Source organism: Haemaphysalis longicornis, unplaced genomic scaffold (genome assembly GCF_048455015.1).
Source record: "Haemaphysalis longicornis isolate Haplotype H1 unplaced genomic scaffold, Haemaphysalis longicornis Haplotype H1 scaffold_9, whole genome shotgun sequence".
In the NCBI taxonomy this organism is placed as follows: Eukaryota; Metazoa; Arthropoda; class Arachnida; order Ixodida; family Ixodidae; genus Haemaphysalis; species Haemaphysalis longicornis.
In genome coordinates, this window is record NW_027526460.1 from 48708353 (window position 1) to 48726935 (window position 18583).

The 18583-nt window shown below is 47.8% G+C and overlaps 1 protein-coding gene across 6 annotated transcripts in view; it reads left to right on the forward strand.

Annotated features, from left to right (window-relative positions):
* The first annotated feature begins 4683 nt into the window (after positions 1 to 4683).
* LOC144152773 (tetraspanin-33-like) overlaps positions 4684 to 18583 on the forward strand; it is a 149145-nt gene continuing 135245 nt past the window's right edge. For all 6 annotated transcript variants that reach the window (XR_013319223.1, XM_077684212.1, XM_077684214.1 and 3 more), the window contains exon 1: positions 4684 to 4924. Coding sequence is in view for 1 of the 6 variants with exons in the window: in XM_077684215.1 (XP_077540341.1) it covers positions 4897 to 4924 (28 nt within the window). In the remaining 5 variants the exon portion in view is untranslated. The remainder of the gene's footprint in view (positions 4925 to 18583) is intronic.

An 18583-nucleotide genomic window follows, 5' to 3' on the forward strand; every position in this document is an offset into this window, starting at 1 on the left:
ATTCGTTTCCTCCGCTTTCTGTCGTATTGCGTGATGCTTCACCACTTACCCAGAAAAATAAAGTGGCGGTGTCGAAAGCACCAGGGCCGAATCGGACGGATATCAAGCCAGCCTTCCGTGCCTATATTCCTCACTAAATACAGCAATCTTCTACAAAACCAACGTGATGTCTGTGTCGACATTTATGGGACAGCTATGGAAAGCAAGGAGCCGTAATAATGTGGGAGGAAAAAACGTCTATCGCCTTCGGTTCTTTGCGACGCAAGCAATTTTCACGGTGAAAGTATCTGAGTGTTCGCTAAAGAAAACGACGGCACAGGTAGATTTGAGATGCACGAGGAGACCCAAATTGGACAAAGCAGACGAGAGGGTATACTAAAGGGACGAGTGGTTGAACACGTTAGTATTACCCTTGTGACAACTAGGGCAGCTTGTACTTAAGGATGACCGGCGTGCGTACTCTTTCCGCCGCTTAGTTCACAGGATTTACCAATTACGCTGATTCCTTGAATCCCGCGTACACGCTCTAAAACGCCCCCGTATGCCAGCTTAACCACAACACACTAGAAGGGCCAAACGGTGTGATGGGCAGCGAAAGTTAGTGCAATCATGAAGCCCAGCATTCGATTTGAATCCCTATAGCCTCGCCTGCGAAATGACGTCACGCAAAATGTGCGAGACACGTTGCGCATAACGGTATATGTTCTAGCACAGAACGACTCTTTTATTGATGCAGAATTTTCCCAGTTTTAGCGCACTGATTGCTCGTTTTGGAGCTTTGTAACTAACCCAACTTATGGGTATTTCCTAGAGCGTAAACGCAATCCCTTACTGAGCACGAGATCACGGGTCATGTTTGGCGCAGAGATACTAGTACTTCCGATAAGCGTTTTTTGACAAAACCTTCCGCGAACCAGGTACTTCGCACGCGTTGCAGAACAATACGAGCTACATATTTAGTGGCGGACATTCTAACATAATTTGGGGTTAGGTGGCTCAGCCACGAGTTAAACTTAGTCATGGCAGGAGATTGTACGAGAGGAAGATGACAATGTAGCGGTTAAAATACCCCTTTTGGCGAGCCCACAAGACAATAACTCAGCAAGGAGACTTCTAATGCAGCGATTCAATCTCAAGCTCACCTTGCCGGCCCTTTTTAAGAGCAAAGGTATTTAGCAAATCGTAATTTCAAGTGTCCGCAGTTTAAAATACCAAGACATTTCCGTGTGCGCGCACATGAGCCCGCACCCCGCGGCGACCGCCCGGCAGTTAACAAAACAAAACGAAACAAAAAAAGGAATAGCGCTGGTGTGTGCATGCCACGCGATGGCCACCCAGCGTCCCCTGCGCACGTTTGTCAAGCCAAGCTTACCCACTTAGGGAGATTGGCAAAGATTTCGGTGACCGCCCGGCACTAAAAAAAAAACAAGAAAATGCCGAGCGCTCGAATGTGCGTGCCTCGCGGCGACAGCCCGGCGTTATCGGCAAACGTTTGTAAGCCAAGCATACTTATTTGGAAGATTGGCCAATATTGGCCAAAAAAAAAAAAAAAACTCCACCGTTCATCGTAATCGCAGCAACAGTTGCTCGGAACGAGAAAGACACGTCATAGTGTACGCCCCTAGCTCCAAGGTGACGTCCAATGAATATCCCTTTTAAAAAATGAGCGAAGCTCACACTTATATCAACAATCATGGAGTAAATGTCCTTGAGGTTGCGAAACAGAATCAAATCGGCTCCAATCGTGGACTTAAACCTTCGTGGTGGTCGTGAATGTTGCGCACAGCTTCGCCACCTTCAAGTCTTACGCGTTAGTGTGAGCTTCTTTCTTTTTTTTTCCCTCAATACAAGACGGTTTTTGGGGGGCAGTGCTCGAAGAATTGGCAATCGACACAGCAACAGACAGGAGGTATTAAAGTAACGGAAATTGCGGCACCACATGCCCAGTAACACGACGTCATCGTTCGTAGAGGAGCACGCTATCACTCACTGAGTGCACATATCGACAAGTGGCCTTCCGAGAATAAATTTGACAAATCAGTGCCATTCATTGGAGCCTCTGGCGGTTTTTGCGCAGAAGTGAAACTTACGATTACTAGAACTCTTTTCGCAGAAACAGCATTCGCGCCTGTTAACTTTGTTGAGGTTGCTGCCACTTTTGTACAACACAGGAACGATGACGTCGTGTTACTGGACATGTGGTGCCGCAATTTCCGTTACTTTAATACGAGACGTCATACGTTAACCGCAATGGCCTGCTCTGTTTCAGAGGAAGATTAGCTGGCTAGCCGGCGAAACAAAAATCTGACAAGATTGCTGCCAGCTATACACATTACGATGTCGTGAAACTACAGGTAGACTACATTGAACGCACGAAAATGCCGAAAAAAATATCTAAAAGGTAATTGTTCGCTCTTACTGTTACTATAATTGAGTTGCCGAACACCGTATAACCAACTTTCTAGACAGTTCACCACCTGGTACAATTTTCCACGTCATGTGCATACACATTTGCTAACAGGGCGAGACACATACATCAGCCTCTGATCAACAAATAAAAAAATACTCTCTCTCTCTCTCTCTCTCTCTCTCTCTCTCTTTCTCTCTCTCTCTCTATTAACTCGTTACGCTGCTAGCTGATTCAGCGGGCTGAAATCATGCGAGTTTATTCGAAGCAGAAGCAGACAAAAATCACGCAAAACTTCAATACATAAAAAGTTTCCGAGCAATTCCGCGGCAAAGATTTTTGCAAACTGCATGTCGGCTTGGCGTGTGGGCTTTAGGAAGGAAATCTTCGCGTTGGGTAAGCAAAATCTTGAGTGCAAGCCTCATTCTGTCGCATTATTCGTCACCGCGCCAAACGAAACGTTCAGTAAGCATTCTGAAGTGCACAAAGCTTTTCGTCCTCGATAGCCACAACGCACGTACGCGGCACGATCATGCCAAAGTGCCGACCTCAGCGTCTGCGGTGGAAGGCACGTCTAAGGCAATTGTTCACACCCCTGCACCACCGCTTCGAACAAGCAGAAAACTGGGCGCCGTCTCTTCTCGCCATTGATATAGATGGGGATACTGCGTTGAATGGGGGACTGCAGGCAACAACTCAGACTCAATGTGTTCGGCTTAGTACAATTTTCCTTAAGGCGAAATACGGCTATTGTAATTACGTCAAAAGTAAGGTGAGGCAGCTAAAAGAAAAGTTTCCTACGTTTCTGAAGTGGCAAACAAAGTCCCATTGCCACTAAAAATCACCACGGAATTGAAAATCTTGTATCCCTCCGTCTAACTACGACGATGGTTGAACGCAAAGCTTTCTCGTCACGGATCATCGCCGCCTTTACACGGTGGGGTTCATAATTTTTCTGTCTAATTTTAGATGCAAAGCATCTCTTAGTCGACCCTCCGTCGTCCGTCTTCCGGCGTCCGCACCTCTCCTCCTCTCCACACTACCTGTGATAACACCACTCTCTCCCCTCCTCCTCTCCACACCACCTGTGCGCTAGCGCGCGCTGCTCATCCTTTCCACACCACCTGTGCGCTACGCGCGCTGCTCCTCCGCTCCCCTCTCCACACCAGCTGTCCAATCACCCGCATGCGTGCTGCTCCTCCTCTCCACTCCCTCTGCTCTGCAATTAAACCCGGTCCGCGCTCCGCTCAGTTGCTTCTTCGGTACTGCGCCGTCCGATGACTGGAAGTGGACGCCAACGATTCCGTCAGCGAACTGGCTGGCACACCTTCAACTAGCGCCAGCCAGCACACTGTCAGGACCGCGAGCACCTCCGAAAAAAAGGCTGCACAGAGGAGAGCTCGCGACGCCGAACGTAAACGGCAGCGTCAAGCAGCGGATTCCTCGCTTCGAGAACGAGAAGCCGCTTTGAAACGCCAGCGGCGAGTAGCTGATCCAGATGGCGTCCGGCAACGTGACAACGCTTCGAAACACCAGCGTCGAACAGCGGATTCCTCGTTTCGAGAACGAGAAGCCGCAAAACGTTCCCCACTACTCGATAAATAAAGAAGACATTTGATACGCTACTACACGCGTCTTTACTCTAACAACCAATGAACACGCTACTACTCCACGGCTTTGCATCACCTCAGGGTTCCCACGTGGGAAGATGGTGTAATTTTATTTCACGTACATACAACCTCTCCACATACGAATTACTTCGACCATGTCGAAATGGAGCAATCGGATTTTTCCTTCGCCCGCTTTCGCGTTCAGGCGCCATCAGTGAGAACACAAAGACTTCACTTTAAAATTACAGAAACGTGATATGGCTATTCAAGCCTGCCGAGGTGGTGGCACCGCCCTTGGCAACCTATGCAAACCTTCTTGATAGTTTGCCGGAGACCTGTTGTGCACATAAAAGGACCGCTACAAGCCTCCTCCCCAGCAGGCTGTTGCTCCGGCTCACCGGCAAACGGGCAAGCAGTGGGCACGCTCGTGCGGACACTCCGAAATGCGGGCACACTCTCGTATTTGCAGTTGCCGCAGTAAAAATTATCGCGTCTTGTCTGCTTCGTAAACAGGGCTTCCGTTATTGGGTTGTGAATAGCTTTTTTTAAAGCGAAGCTGTCTTTGCCTCTTCTCCCGGTTTGGCGGGGGCTGCTGCTGCTTTCTTTCCCGGCACGCCGCGGTGTTTTATGTTACACCAGATAGCACTAGTCTCCCCGTACCACGCCCGAAGGGCCGACCGGGAAAGTGACTGCCCGAGAGCTCCCGGAGAAGACCCAGTTCGTGCGTGTCTTGCACTCTTGCGTTCGGAGCTGGTGGCGTCTTCGCCAGGGACGTTGAGACGTCGAACGTCTCGTATATCTCGATGCCCTCACCACAACTCGCCGTTCTGAAGGTCAGTAACTGCCGCAAGCGCAATGACACAATGACTCAATGACACAATGACCACGCAAGTTCATTTCAACCCAGGTATGTCATGATGAAACCATCGCTTTACGTCGATTCCCATCATGCGTGGGGTCCGCCAATTTTTTGGGTGGAATGTATAAAGATTCAATGCAGAACGAAGGGAAAAAAATAATGTGGGGGAATATTATTTTACGTGTGGACGCAGTTTCAATATATTTCCCTTTGTTCTCGCTAAACAGAATCAGGAGCTTCCGGATTTATTTTTCGCCTGGTCGTGATACGTCGTCACAAATACGGTGTTCCTTCCCGGCCCACAGCAGCCGGATCTCGGAACACAAACCTTGGCGACATCACACGTTCACCGTGTCTGCGCCTGACCCGGAATTCTGTGTCACGCACCAGGTGTAACGACGTTCAATCGCAAGTCGAACTTTTTTTTTTGTCGTCGTATATGGCCAGCTCTGTAAAGGCTGGCGTGTCGTGACGCAGCCTATTGAGCGTGACGACGTCAAGCGCGTTTTTCTTGCCCGCTCGAACATCCCTGGGGAAGTCGACACCCGACGAGGGAGATTCAATAAAACCTCCGCCTTTGGTTTTGTCTTCGCTTCGCGCCCTTCTTCCTCTCTCCCGTTTATTTCTTTTTTTTTTCTTGGCTCGTGCATAACCTCTCATATCCACCACGCCGTTTCGCTAAATGAGCAGCGAACATGCCCTGGATCTGGTATTTCTTGTGAGCGCGGATGAAATATCCGATTTCGTAAAGCCTTTCTCCCGTTCTGTCTGAATCTTTATAAAAAACCCCGCCCATTTTTTTATTTCTTCTAGTCACCTTCGCACAATTACTCCCCCCCCCCCCCCCCGTAAACATTAAATGTTTTAAATTCCGTTGTTGCTTTACATTTAATTTTTTTAAACAAGCCATAAGCAAACGTCAGTATGACCAATATACCCTTTTAAAAAGCTCCACGAAATACTAAGCACATATTGGAGAATTAAAATTTTGGCTCAATCTTTACAGGTGGAGTATCTTTTTATCTTTTTTTTTCTAAAACATTGATCGTAGGGTTTAACGCGCCGACGAAACGCAGGCGATGAGGCGCGCCGTAGTGGGAAACTCTTGATTAATTTTGACCACCTGGGGATCTTTAATAGACGTTGCTAGAATCTAAATAGAATCTAAAATAGACGCTGCTACGCTGTAAATCTGAATTTTCAGTTGGGATCTATTTTGACAGGCCGCTTCAGTGGGAAGGGATAGGTTAGGTGAGCCTAACTGTCTTCCCGATGGGGGACATATTTCTTTATGACAATACCAGGCCCTCGAGATTTTTGGTAAGTATCAGCACGTGTGGGTACAGCCTTGGGAAACTTGTCTTGTTGTTTTTGTTGTTATACAAGGAGGGGAAGCAGACGCATTTTTACTACAGCCTTTCTTCTTGTCACGGCTAAATTGTAAAAAAGAAACCTCTGACCAATAATTTCTCTGCCTGTATCCTTAGCAAAATTGTACGAACTGTAGCTTAAAACCCCGCAGTTTTACACGCGTAATGGCGGTGAGTCGTGGTAAGTGGCTGAACTTCCCGCTTCGCAAGCTGAAGTGCGTGGGTTCAAACCCGGGTGCTGAAATGTCGATCTGGTGTTTTGAATCCCGCCTGGCCATGTGCGTGCAGGCATGAACAAAGATTTGAAGATTGGTGGGGCAACGCTAAAGTAATTCTGAAAAAGCAGAAGTTCATTAAAAAAGATTAAATGCCTGCAGACGCGAAGCTTTGCTGTAGTTGGCTTTCGCAATGAGCGTAGAAAACAGTGTTAATTCTAAGTTCGTAAATGATGGGCCGATGGGATTGGTGGTGGAGCTACTAATAAGGGATTTATGTGGAAAGTATACCTGTCACGGAATTGCCAAAAAAATATTAGCTGTGGTTTGTACGACGAGTGACCTCCCACCGCAGTAACAGCTTTGGTTTTGTAAGATGGCGCTGTCGTCGCTCGCGAGTAGGTATACTTGCCAGTGAACCGACAACAAACTCGTGACATGCACTGTCTGCATATCACTCTCACTACCCAATTGAAAGAATCGTGTGAAAGCAAAATATTGTTTGCGGGAACGTTCTGTGCAGGCAGAAATTTCTAACACCTCATTGAGGTAGCCGGTCCCCTCCCTGAATCATTCCTCACTGTCATCGCGGCTCACACGACCGCCCGCCCGCGCTGCGTGCGTGGCTGTCCGGGCGTCGCGCGCTGCGCTGCCTGCAACGCGAAACGCGCAGCGGGATGATAGTACGGGCGAAGAGGTCGGACGGGAGAGACAGAAAACATTTTCACTTACTGAGCTTTCGGATCCGTCGAAGTTTACGCTGCCATTGATGCGTTGTGTGCCGTCGTGCAAAAGTGGAGATAACAGAGTACGAACTCCGCGCCATGCATTTTGTTTCGCAAAGCACACTGCATTTTCTTAGTTCTGATTACTTAATCTTTTCAACTTTGTTGTCGCTCAGACCCTATTCTAGGTAATCGCTGCATCCAGTCCAGAACTCACCACGGTCCCTCCCCGGCGTAATCTTGGGTTCGTTTTTCACATATATACTTATCGCACTGATTGAGCCGTCCTCGGACAACCAGCCCGCGTACTACCTGCGATGTGAGGCCGAGAATGATCCTCTCTTCCCGTACCCGCCCGTAAAATTGGTGGTTCTGCACCTTTTTGTTTTCCAATGCGCTGAAGGAGACAACAGCGCACCACAAACGTGCCACAACGCCGGGGCACCGATAAGGCGAACGCAAGTGCGCACGCGAGCGAAACTAAACTTAGTTTTTCGTACCACCTCTCAGCTAATTGGACCATCGTTACACCACTATGATGTAAAAGAAAGGTGGCGGGGTAACCCCTAGCAGAATGCCAAATGCGATCGTCGCAGAAAACGTGGCAAACACCACGGAGCCTAGGCCGCTCCGTGCTTGTGCATGGTTATGGCTGCGCGTTCGAGCAAAGACGGTTGTGGTTAGAGAGATCCAACGTCAGAAGTCAAATTCAGCTCGCAGCTCGTGAGGGTGCTTCCTGAGCATGCGACCTACGTCTCGCCTCGCTTGGAACAGGGACAGCGGCAGTACTTCCACGATACGAGGCTGGGAGCGCAACGCTGGTGAAAATCTTCGGCAATGCCGCATGGCTCCACCTCCACCGACAGCCATCCGGAGCCACTAAATGGTACCGCGGGCCTGACAAACGTAAAGATCCCAGAATACAGTGCGCGCGAAGAATCTGAGGAGAGGAGAATGCGACATCTCAGGAAGTTGACTCGCCAAATCTGGGCCGCCTGACGTGATGCTACGTCCTAATTTTTTTCCTCCTCCATGACCAAAGTGCTCAGAGCGCGAGACGCCATTGTTTTTTTTTCTTGTTTTTGCCTGCGTGTCGTGTTTTAGTGGCTAATAATCTTGGATGGCACTACAATCGTAAGCGTAAAAATTAGCGCCCTATATCATACATTATACAGATTAAAAAGTTTCTGAGCGATGTCTTCACGCATGGTGGCCAATATTTTACAATAAATTTAAAACTATACAGAATGTTTGCATTTTTGTTGTTTCTTATTATTTGTGAAGTCGCCGGAAGTGTTAAAACTGCAGCGTTTGAGAGAAGGAAACACGCCTCGCCATCTGCCGGAATTTTCGCAAACACACGCCTCCCGTAGGGGCCCATGTTATTTGAATCGCAAAAAAATACAGAGGGCTCTACGCTCGTTATAAACACTTACTTATGCTTACACTGCTACTTGCTGATATTTGTTACGGTAATTTACGAACGCAGTCATGGAACACGAAGCGTAACAATGATCTTGTTATTTCGCAAAAATCTTGTTATTTCGCTAACCCGTCTGCCACATTTATTTTGGCTATTATTGATTTCCCATGAGTGGATTATACACTGTTCTTATTCAAGGGGAAATGACGGTTCGAATAGTAAACTTACCAGCAATCTTAGTTCCATGTTGGTCCGTCCTTCGAGCAAGCTGTCGGAAAACAACTTCCGCAGGAAACTCCTTGTATCATCAACATCACTAGTCGACGCACAAGTCCCAGATCATGTCCTCTAATTTGCTCCTCACCTGCATGCAGTCTCCTCCATCGCCACTGTGACTGACACAAAAACAGACCTTACGCGCACTGCAGACCTCGGCGCGGAAGATTCCTACTGTGGCCAGCTTGCACACCAACATCTGGCTTGGAAAGGGTAAACTTAAACTGTTGTCACCTTCTGAAGTCTCCAAACAGCAGGAAAGCAATTTTCACCGCAGTTCAGAGGACAGCGAATAGTGACGGAAACTGCGCAGCTCCGCCGACGGATACCAGTTGTCGTTTAGTCCACAGGGAGCTGCCGGAAACCCGTCTCTATCCCTCCTACGCATATCTCCACAACTCGCACACCCATCGCGGGACGTATGGCCAACAAGTTGCACGACTTTTCCACGCAGGCAACTACGTAAAACAAACCAAAATTCAAGCACGGGAACGAGTGTATTCCTAGCGTCCCCGGAATGCTGCGGCTGAAGCATCGTCTGCAAGCGAAGGCGACTGGCTCTCTAGGCAGACGTGACGCAGCGTCTTCGCGTGGCGGATGGCGCACTACCAGAGGCGTCGGACAAAAACGCAACGTCACCGCGTCGTGGTATCGCTGGCGTTGTCGCAGGCGGCTCGCGAGCACTTGAATCTTAAAAAAATTGCAAGCTTTGCAAGTGTTTACAATTTACCGACCACGGCAACCATCTTCTCGTCGAGACGAAGGACAAATGAACGGCCCTTGGCCCGCGTTTGGGAAAACACTGAAATCAGCGATTGAAGAGAATGTAACAAAAAAAAAAAAGCGGCGTCGCTGCATATCGGTGAAAGCCGTCGTGCGCGATGGTTACCGATAGAAAAGCAGCACTGAGCAGATTCAGTGGCTGACAAATAATTGTAATTGAACCTAGTTAATCAGGTTTAGTGGTTAACGCGCAGGAGTAGCTCGGTGGGTAGGCCGTTGTGCTGCTGATCCCCGGAACGCCGATCTGATCCCGGCCGCGGCGGCCGTTTTATAGTGGCGGCAAAAAGCGAGAACGTCATACGTCGAGATTCAACAAAATTTTGATTTGCCTCAAAATGTGTTCTTCTGAACAATCCAGCTGAAGGACCAAGACAAGAAAAACGCCTACGAGCGAGCAATATATAGCTTCGCTGCAAAAAAAAAAAAAAAAAAAAAAAGACTTCACCACCCCCAATATTTCAAATAAAAATTCTGATAACGAATCGTTGATTAAAGCAACGCAAACAATCTTAACACAGTCAAAAATCTGGCAAACGTAAGGAATAGAATAACACGTTTTATTGGGTTATTGTGACACAGACTTTCGGTGCGCGGACATTTCAGCACACGGACAAGGAACCCGGACGTTCCACTGCAGGGCGATTTCGGTACACAGAGAGATTCTGGCGTGCCAATGATTAACTGTGGAGGACGGAGGAATGAACGTATATTTGACACAAAAATAAAAAAAGTGAACAGAAGAAGTCAATCACAATCTTGTCGATGTTCCTATACTATTGTGTTTATACTACGTATAATCATGGACTCACTTTCTTGGAGATGATTTCTCCTGCAATTATGTATTAAGGATGGTTCGATAACCCCGCTTTATTTATTTCTTTCTCTTCAAGATCTTTGAGAACAATGTTTCTAAAGAGTGAGTGTGTGTTCTCATTATGGTTATTTTAGGCATTAATATTTTTATTTCGCATATTGTTGAAACAATTGAAGCAAAACAGCGCCAAAAAAACGAAGGACGAGGGAGAACACACACACGAGCGCTGACAACAACGAGCGCTGGCGCTGTTTTGCTTCAGTTCATAATGAATCAACTGGCCCCCCTTCAGACATTAATTCTGTTAAAACAATACCTTCAGTAAATATTTATTGGGAATTCTTCCTCCATCCTTTCTTACTTTATTTGTTAACCTTTGCTCCTACATTTGCAATAAAGAAACATCTTGCTGAGTAGCAACGTTATTTTTTGTTAAGGTATAGAATGAGAGCTTCAGTGATACCAATGACCCCTGATCAGTGTCAGCCGGTATCACTGACGAGTGACCGGTACCACTTATGAGCGCCACTCACCACTCACAAGCTGTGAGTGGCGCAAGCACTCACTAGCACTCGCCAGCCCGAAACTCACCACTCATTCGTGAGTGGCGAATAGGTGGCGTGTGGGTGCACTCGTGAGGGAGCCTGCCGACTTGTGCTTTCGGTTTAATAATTCCACAACCGTTTGCCACGGCATCGTTTCCTGGTGCGACCACGTTTATGTAGTGAAGCCTCATTATATCGAAGTTGAAGGGAGAGGCGAAGTAACGCTGTTTTAACTGTCGCTTCGCTTCGAACAGAAAACGCATTTACTGCCGATGTGGCAACAGCCAAATACAGTTACTACGTTTTGTTCATTCTTTTTATGCGGCCGGCTTTGTCATAATGAGATATAACAAAATTAACAACGATGCGTGCAGGAACGTTGTACAGTGGTGTTTCATCGATGAATTGTCACGTAAAATATCACGAAGGAACGTTTTACGGAAAAGTAAATTACAGAGCATCAAGTGCGGCTGAAATATTACCTTCAGTTCTAATTGGATTATATGCACAATGAGTGAAAAAGCTGCAGATATTTCCGTGCCTAGATTGCTGAGCAGGTTAACCCGCAAATAGAACAAAACGCGACGATCTTCTTTTTAATCTTCAAAATGTATTTCGAAAACAGCCAGCCCCTACCACTAACATCAAAATGTGATAATGTCAATAACTGCTTGCTGTATCTTGCTTTTCGGGGAGTAACTGTGAGGGTTTTATGTGCTGCCCTTCTCCGCAAACTACGCCGTGATGTAGTTAAGTGATGAAATGTGCTTCTGAATAGTACACCAACACAATAAACCAGGGAAACAGCTGGAGGACAGCTTCACATGGCCTTGTCACAAACCAGTCCGAATTATCTTTTTGTGTGTGCTGTCCAATGTAACAAAAATAAATGCAATATACAATTCGTATAATGAAGTCCCTGCCACAACAAAACTGATTGAATTATAAGCGGTACATCGTTAAAATCGGGTATTATTTGATCCCCCTGAAATTCGGACATTGAAAAACGTCGAATGTAGCGAGGCTTCGGATAATGCGATTTAGTAATAACGAGTGCTTACCTTGCCTGCATCAACGTGGAAGCACGAACCCATTCCACCTGAATGAAATAAGAATTAGCACGCTTAGGGCCGATGTGTTGCCCAAGCGCTTACGCAGGAAGTTTCAAGTTTCACGGCAAACCTTTCTGAGCCCAGAAAACTTCGACACCTTCCAGGTTCAGCAAAAAATGGTATTGGGAAATAGCTCCCGTGTGCTACCGGGAACATGGGAAAATAAGAACATGGGTACGAATCGGCCCTGTACATACTAAGGGAGAAGATGTTGCAAGTAACACCAGATTCCTCGTGTGCGCACGCTGTAGATCACTGACAGACACGTGGGAGGCTGGGCGTGGGCCATCCGCGTGAGCGCGTTTAGACCAGCCGTGCTTTTCTCTGGTGTGAGTGTGATGTGATACGTCCGCGTATTTTGAGTAACCTGAGCCCGTTCTCCTGACGCTGCTTCCCTTTCGCAAATAAAACACGTCCGTCTACGTCACGGTACTGAGGAGACTATATACCAACGCGGAGGCGGCATCCCTAGGTGTTGCCCCCGTTTTAAATGCGCTGATGAAGCGAACATTAAAAGGTTGGAACTCCGTGCAGTGGACACAGCGAAGCAGTTTAGTCGCATTATTTTGTTGTTCTGTGGCTGTGGCTAGATGCCCTTTTGCAATGTGCTATACGCCAGCAAAACCATGTTTCGACAATACTGGGTATGGCGGGCTTCTTCTTTCGTTTTGGTTTTGTTGTTGTTCTTGTTGTTTTATACTTGGCATGGTATTGATCCGTCAGACTTGGCGCAAGACGGTCCAGACACCCAGTTTTAATGCGTCGCCTTCTCACATCGTAGTCTGTGTTTTAGTACATTCAAACCGAATTTTCACTCGCGCGTTTCGTCCTTCAAGCGGAATCTCAGTGCCGAGGGCCCACACGCCCTAAATGTACGTTTTTAGATTCGGCTTGCAAAGTCAGGGCTCTCCCTGCGAATGCTTAACTTGTCCTGGCCCCTGTAAATATTTGTGGTTAAGATTATCTTGGCTCTTGCTGACGGACTAGAACTTTCGTCTTTTCTATGTTGCAAGTAAATGTCGTAACGTTTAGAAATACAAGGCCCTGTAAGTGATTTTCAGCCATGAACCGAGCTGCTCCGAAAAAAGCTCATATTGCCACCTCAGCGCAAACTGTAACCGCCTTAGCTCTTCTTTTTGCAGTCTCGTGCCCGAAGATTGAAGAGGGATTTTTCCCGTATTCGAGCCTCCTTCGCATATTAACAAATACATGAAAAACGTGATTAGGTAGGCCTTTAACTCCGTCTGAGTCGCATGTAAGCACACTTTAGGGCACACAAAACTTAAAGAGAACAAAACGCGAGGCGAGCGACCAGCTGTATAGTGTTGGCCGTCAGGTCCGAGCCGGGAGGTTGAAGTAATAAGAAAAATACAAAATGCAATGACAGAAATATCACATGAGAGTTTATATAGCCGTGTAAATAGATCACAGGAGTTGCGTAAAGCCCACCGCTTTCGTTCAGAAGCGAAGTCGACGTGTGTATTACACTCATAAAGGTTAAGTTTTTATATTGAGCACCTATAAAGGTAAATTATGAGGTGCTTAGTGACCCCTTTGAATACCGGGACAATTGAGATGGACATATGTAGGGCTATCGCGATATACTGCAAAACTATACGCCCTATCCTAAACAAAGGCTGTGCCGAAGAGACTAGGGCTCTAGACTCACTTCACATGCGGAGTTAACTGAAAAGCCGTACAGTTCCTAAACCGAGTTTGAATAACTAATAAAACCAACTTGCCTGAAAAAAAAAAGGAACGGTACGGGGAGAAAATTCGGATTAGCTCGAAATTTGCCAAATTAGGAATTCTCGAAAGATATTGTTAGAGATGCGCTACCGAGAACGTTAAAGGGCCAGACAACAGATTTTTGTCAAGTATATTCTCTTTATCCCAAATGAAAGGGCATTTAAAACACCGTAATCCGAAACGGATTTCCTGGAAGTGGCCTAGAGCGTTTGAAATCAGAATTTTTAGACATACCAGTCATACGTGCCCCACCAAAAAGAATTCCGGCAACCATGGCAGCGAGGCGTGCGTGAGGTTAAAAGAGGTATTTGCACGTGAGATTAGAAGAGGTGTTTGAAAATTTGTGCCCGGTTAAAACAACAATAATGTGCGGCCTTTAATATTCCTGTATGCGGTTTCTGGATCTCGCGCTGAAATCGACGAAGTTGTTTGGACACGTAACGTAGTGTCTGTCGGGCGCTTCGACGCACTAACTGGCGCGGGCCCTGGGAATAGCAGCGCGAAAACGGAAAGAACGTGTCGCGCGCCGCTTGCAAACGCCCCAGAAAGGCGCGCCTGCTCGCACCGGATGTCCTAACGGCCACCACATGGGGATGGGCCCCGACGAAGAGGACTCGCTATTCCCCCATCCAAGATGAAGGGAAGATGAAAACAGACAGACGCGGTCCGGGCACCGGAGCTCTCGGACCGTCGTCTTCGGGCTCCGCCCGAGCACTGTTTCTTAGCCGCCCTCTGCGCTGTAAATTAATGTACAGTTTTTGTATCGGAAGCTGAGTTTGTCGGTTGAGGATAACCGGGGTCAGATCCTCATCGCTGCTGCGGCTTGAAGGAGAAGCCCCGGGGAAAAGAACATCGCGAAGATAACTGTGCCCCATTTGAGACTTCAGAAATTTTCGTACAAATTTAACATTATTTCCGCCAGTTTATTTAAAAATTCATTGCGGTTACCCCAGTATATAAAACGCTGGCTTTAATATGAGCTAGACGACATGCATTCCCCCAAAATCGGTTGTCTGTCCCTTTAAAGGGCCCCTGTACCACTTTTTTCAACTTTTTTTTTTTTGAAATCTTAAATTCTTTCAGAACGTAGTCACCCAACACACCCAGTACTTAGATTATGGGGTCGAAAAGTACCCCAGGCAAACATTACTGCTCTATGCCCATAAGGTAACTTGGAAACTCGCCCAAAAGATTTTTCTCTTTTTCCCGGTCTTGACGTTCTTCGACGGCCCCAATTACGTCACGGAGGCCATGTAGCGGCTGTTGGCCGGTTTTCCTAAAGTTGCAGCAATGAATGCTTTACGATAGCAACTTTAGAAACAAATCCACAAAAGCAAAGCAGAAACGGAAGGCGTATCTGGTGCGAGCAGCAAATCACGCAGTGCCGCTCCATGGTGGCGATACCTGTAGCTTTCGCAGTGCTTGGAGACGCGAAGGGAAAAGTGAAAGCGCTTATCGAAATTGCTGCAGAGTCCCTTCGATACCAAGTCAGGTAGCTTTCTTAAGCCCCTATAATAAGTGCAGGGCGCTAATTATCATTATTAGCATGCGCATCCCACACCAGAGCCGGATTCGAAATCTTCCCGTCAAATCGCGACATTTCCCCTAATCTCAATTTTAGACGCATATTCACCCCCTTGAGCTTTTGTTGAAAGTTGTTTCTGGGATTTCATTTGAAACCGCTCTGCAAGGAGCTTCGCCACACTGAAGGCTGCAGTCAAAGCAGGGTGTTCGGTTAGCCGCACTCTGCTGTCAAAGAGTGCAGCCTTTATTGTTGTTGGTGGTGTGGTCTCTATGCCGCCTCGCCTTCTCGACTAGTCAAAACGCAGTGAAAGGTAAGAACGAGAAAATGATGCAGGGTGCAAAGTGAGATAGGAAGAAAAAAAGGTGAGAACAAGGTTAAAACAAGAAGAGGAAATAAATCCACTTACGCGTAAAAGGTTCCCGTTAACACACAAAAGCAGGAAGAAGGGCGGACCAGACGTTAAATAATGATGGCGGGAGAAAGGTAAGCAATGCGGGGTGAGAAAGAGGAAGTTGTTACCATAGCAATCTGATAGCGCCAGTAGAAATCCATAACGCCGAGACACGCAGGAACATCAAGCAAACATGCACACTGTGTAACTCGCAACAAGAAAGAAAAATGACCCAACCTAGTGTCGCCTTCTTTGCGACGCCTTGGGCGACGTACCGGGCCGTTGTACGAGGGAGAACGCGGTTGCGAACAAGTACGCCACGCCAACACGTCGGCCCCGCAACCGATGAAATGGCGGAAGCAGTTGGTGGCAGCCGACCAGGAAACTGGCCCCGGGGCAATTTGTGCTACGCTGCCCCTTGTCATTAGTTTAGTGCACCGCTGTCGAGGCACGCGTAGAGAGAAGGACGCACCTGAAAACGCCCCAACATTGGCGATCCCAGCAGCGTTGTTACCTCGGCCTCGCATAACGCGTGTGTTATTTACATCCTCGGTCTTTGGTGTTGCACGTTCGTTCTTACTATTGCGCGCTGTACAACTAACTTTTATCGTGCGATGCGATTTATGCCTCGCCCTGAGGAAAGAGTTGTTCGCACGTGCGTACATCATGATGGGTCGTTGTCATCATGGTAACCCGATCCTTGTGAGAAAGAGAGCAGGGCTGCGTTTTTCTACCTGCACTGGCTACACTATACCGCGTCCGGGGCATCGTTATAACTTTAGTGTACCAAAGCCCGCCAGAGTACACCAAGCAACCATGAACATTTGTTTCCTGGAAAATTGCACTGACCGTTCCCGGTATCCAGAGCAAAGCTAAGTTCCCTCTGCCTGCTCTGAAATTCGTTACATTGGAGTGAGTGAAGTGAAAGATACTTTAATGGTCGCCGGCAACAGGCGTAATGTCTCCACTACGCCCGGACGTAGCCACTCGTCGATCCTGGTGGCATTCAACTAAGCAACACTTTCGCTACTCACTGCGGGGGTGGACACCCTTGTCCCCGAAGGGAGGGCGTCGGCCCGCAGCTTTCTCTCCGGTGCTGCCGTTGGAGAGCCGTTAGGACCTGCTGGACGGCTGAGAGTCCTTATCGTAACTGCGTATGTCATCTTGTAACCACGGCGGAAGGTCGGTCCTGGTTAAAGCTTCGTCTGGTCGCACTTCACAATCCCATAATAAATGGGCGGCTAGCACATTAACACTACCTACCGAAATTACACTCACATTACACCGAAATTAGACTTACATCATCTGCCATAGGAACATGGATCGCGCCAACCCGCCCAAAAAGTATCGCTAAACTTGGCCACAAAACTTCGTCGATGCAAAATTTTGTTACTGCCTTGTGTGCTGCATTGCAACAAATTTTAACTGCTCCAGTTCAGGCATGGGCAATCTTTATTGACTCTCGAGCAGCCCCTGAGTGGTGCTGCCGCAAGAGCAGCTTGCTAGCGAAATTAATGACCTGCACATGCGAGCATTAGATAACCACCATGTTAATTGTTATGTTGCAGTGGCTTACATCTCAACGACTAAGCCGACAGAGCTGCGGCTTCCGCAAATTGCAGCTCGATTACTGCTGCAGCGCCTTTCACAAGGCGCGACGGAGCGGCTCCTTGATTCCTTGGTTTCCAAGAGCTCTCAGCGTTTGTCGTGGACTGACCCAAATAAGGTCTACGTGTCGTTGCACACAATAAGCCCAGACTGCCGATTTCGAATGACAAGCGGTGCGTACAAGCGAGATGAAGCTGTCCTGAATCGGATCAGGCTCAATGTGGCCTACACTGAGCATTTCCTTTTTAAACTTCGCCGGGATTCCTCACCTCTGTGCCCTACCTGTACAGTTCGAGAGGACCTTAAACACATTCCCTGCGCGTGTCCTCGCTACGAACTTGAGCGCGTCACCGCTACGCTTTCTATGGGCCTGCCCGTGTCCGCCCAGGTCTCTTCGAAGGATCTTATGGGGACGCTGCTCACAATAGGAATGGCATGTCGCGCAACAAAGGCGCTCCCAATGTTCCTCCGGAACACCGGACTTGACAATGAGCTATCAACTCTCGGACAAATCACCTGATGGTGTGTGTGCTTTTCGTGCGTGTCTATGTGTTTGAGCAATCGTGTGTAAGTGAGAGTCCTTTTCATATATTTTCATCACACCTTCACCCCAATCTGGCGTAACAAGTCGGCTGCTAGCCTGGCTGATCTCGCCTGCCCATTAAAGATCTTTCTCTATCTCTCTCGCCACATGCCTTGGCCGCGCCACACCGAGTCCACGTTGTGTGTAGACAGTGCAGGCTAGTTGCTACTCCTTACGGCTCGGAAGGAGCCGTAAATAACAGCACTGTTCGCCTCCATCGGAAAAGCGGCCGCTGAGGCCACTTTTCTGAATCGAAAACGCCCGTGTGTACGAGATTTCGGCGTACGTTAACATCCCCAGGTGGTCAAAATTAATCCGGAGCCCTCCAATACAGCGAGCATCACCGCCTGCCCAGTGTCGTCACATTAAACCTCATAATCATCATCATCATGGAATGGCACACCACTACTCACCCAAAGAAGAGGGATCCCTCAACCCCTCCCGGATATCATGCGGCACCATGAACCTCCAAATGCGGGCATCATCCAGTCATCGAGTCTATGAGGAGCGGATTGATAAGGAGGTTTCGAACGCGAGCTCACGCGTATTATGTTTTACAAACGCTTTTGAAATGCCTCGAGCATAAAA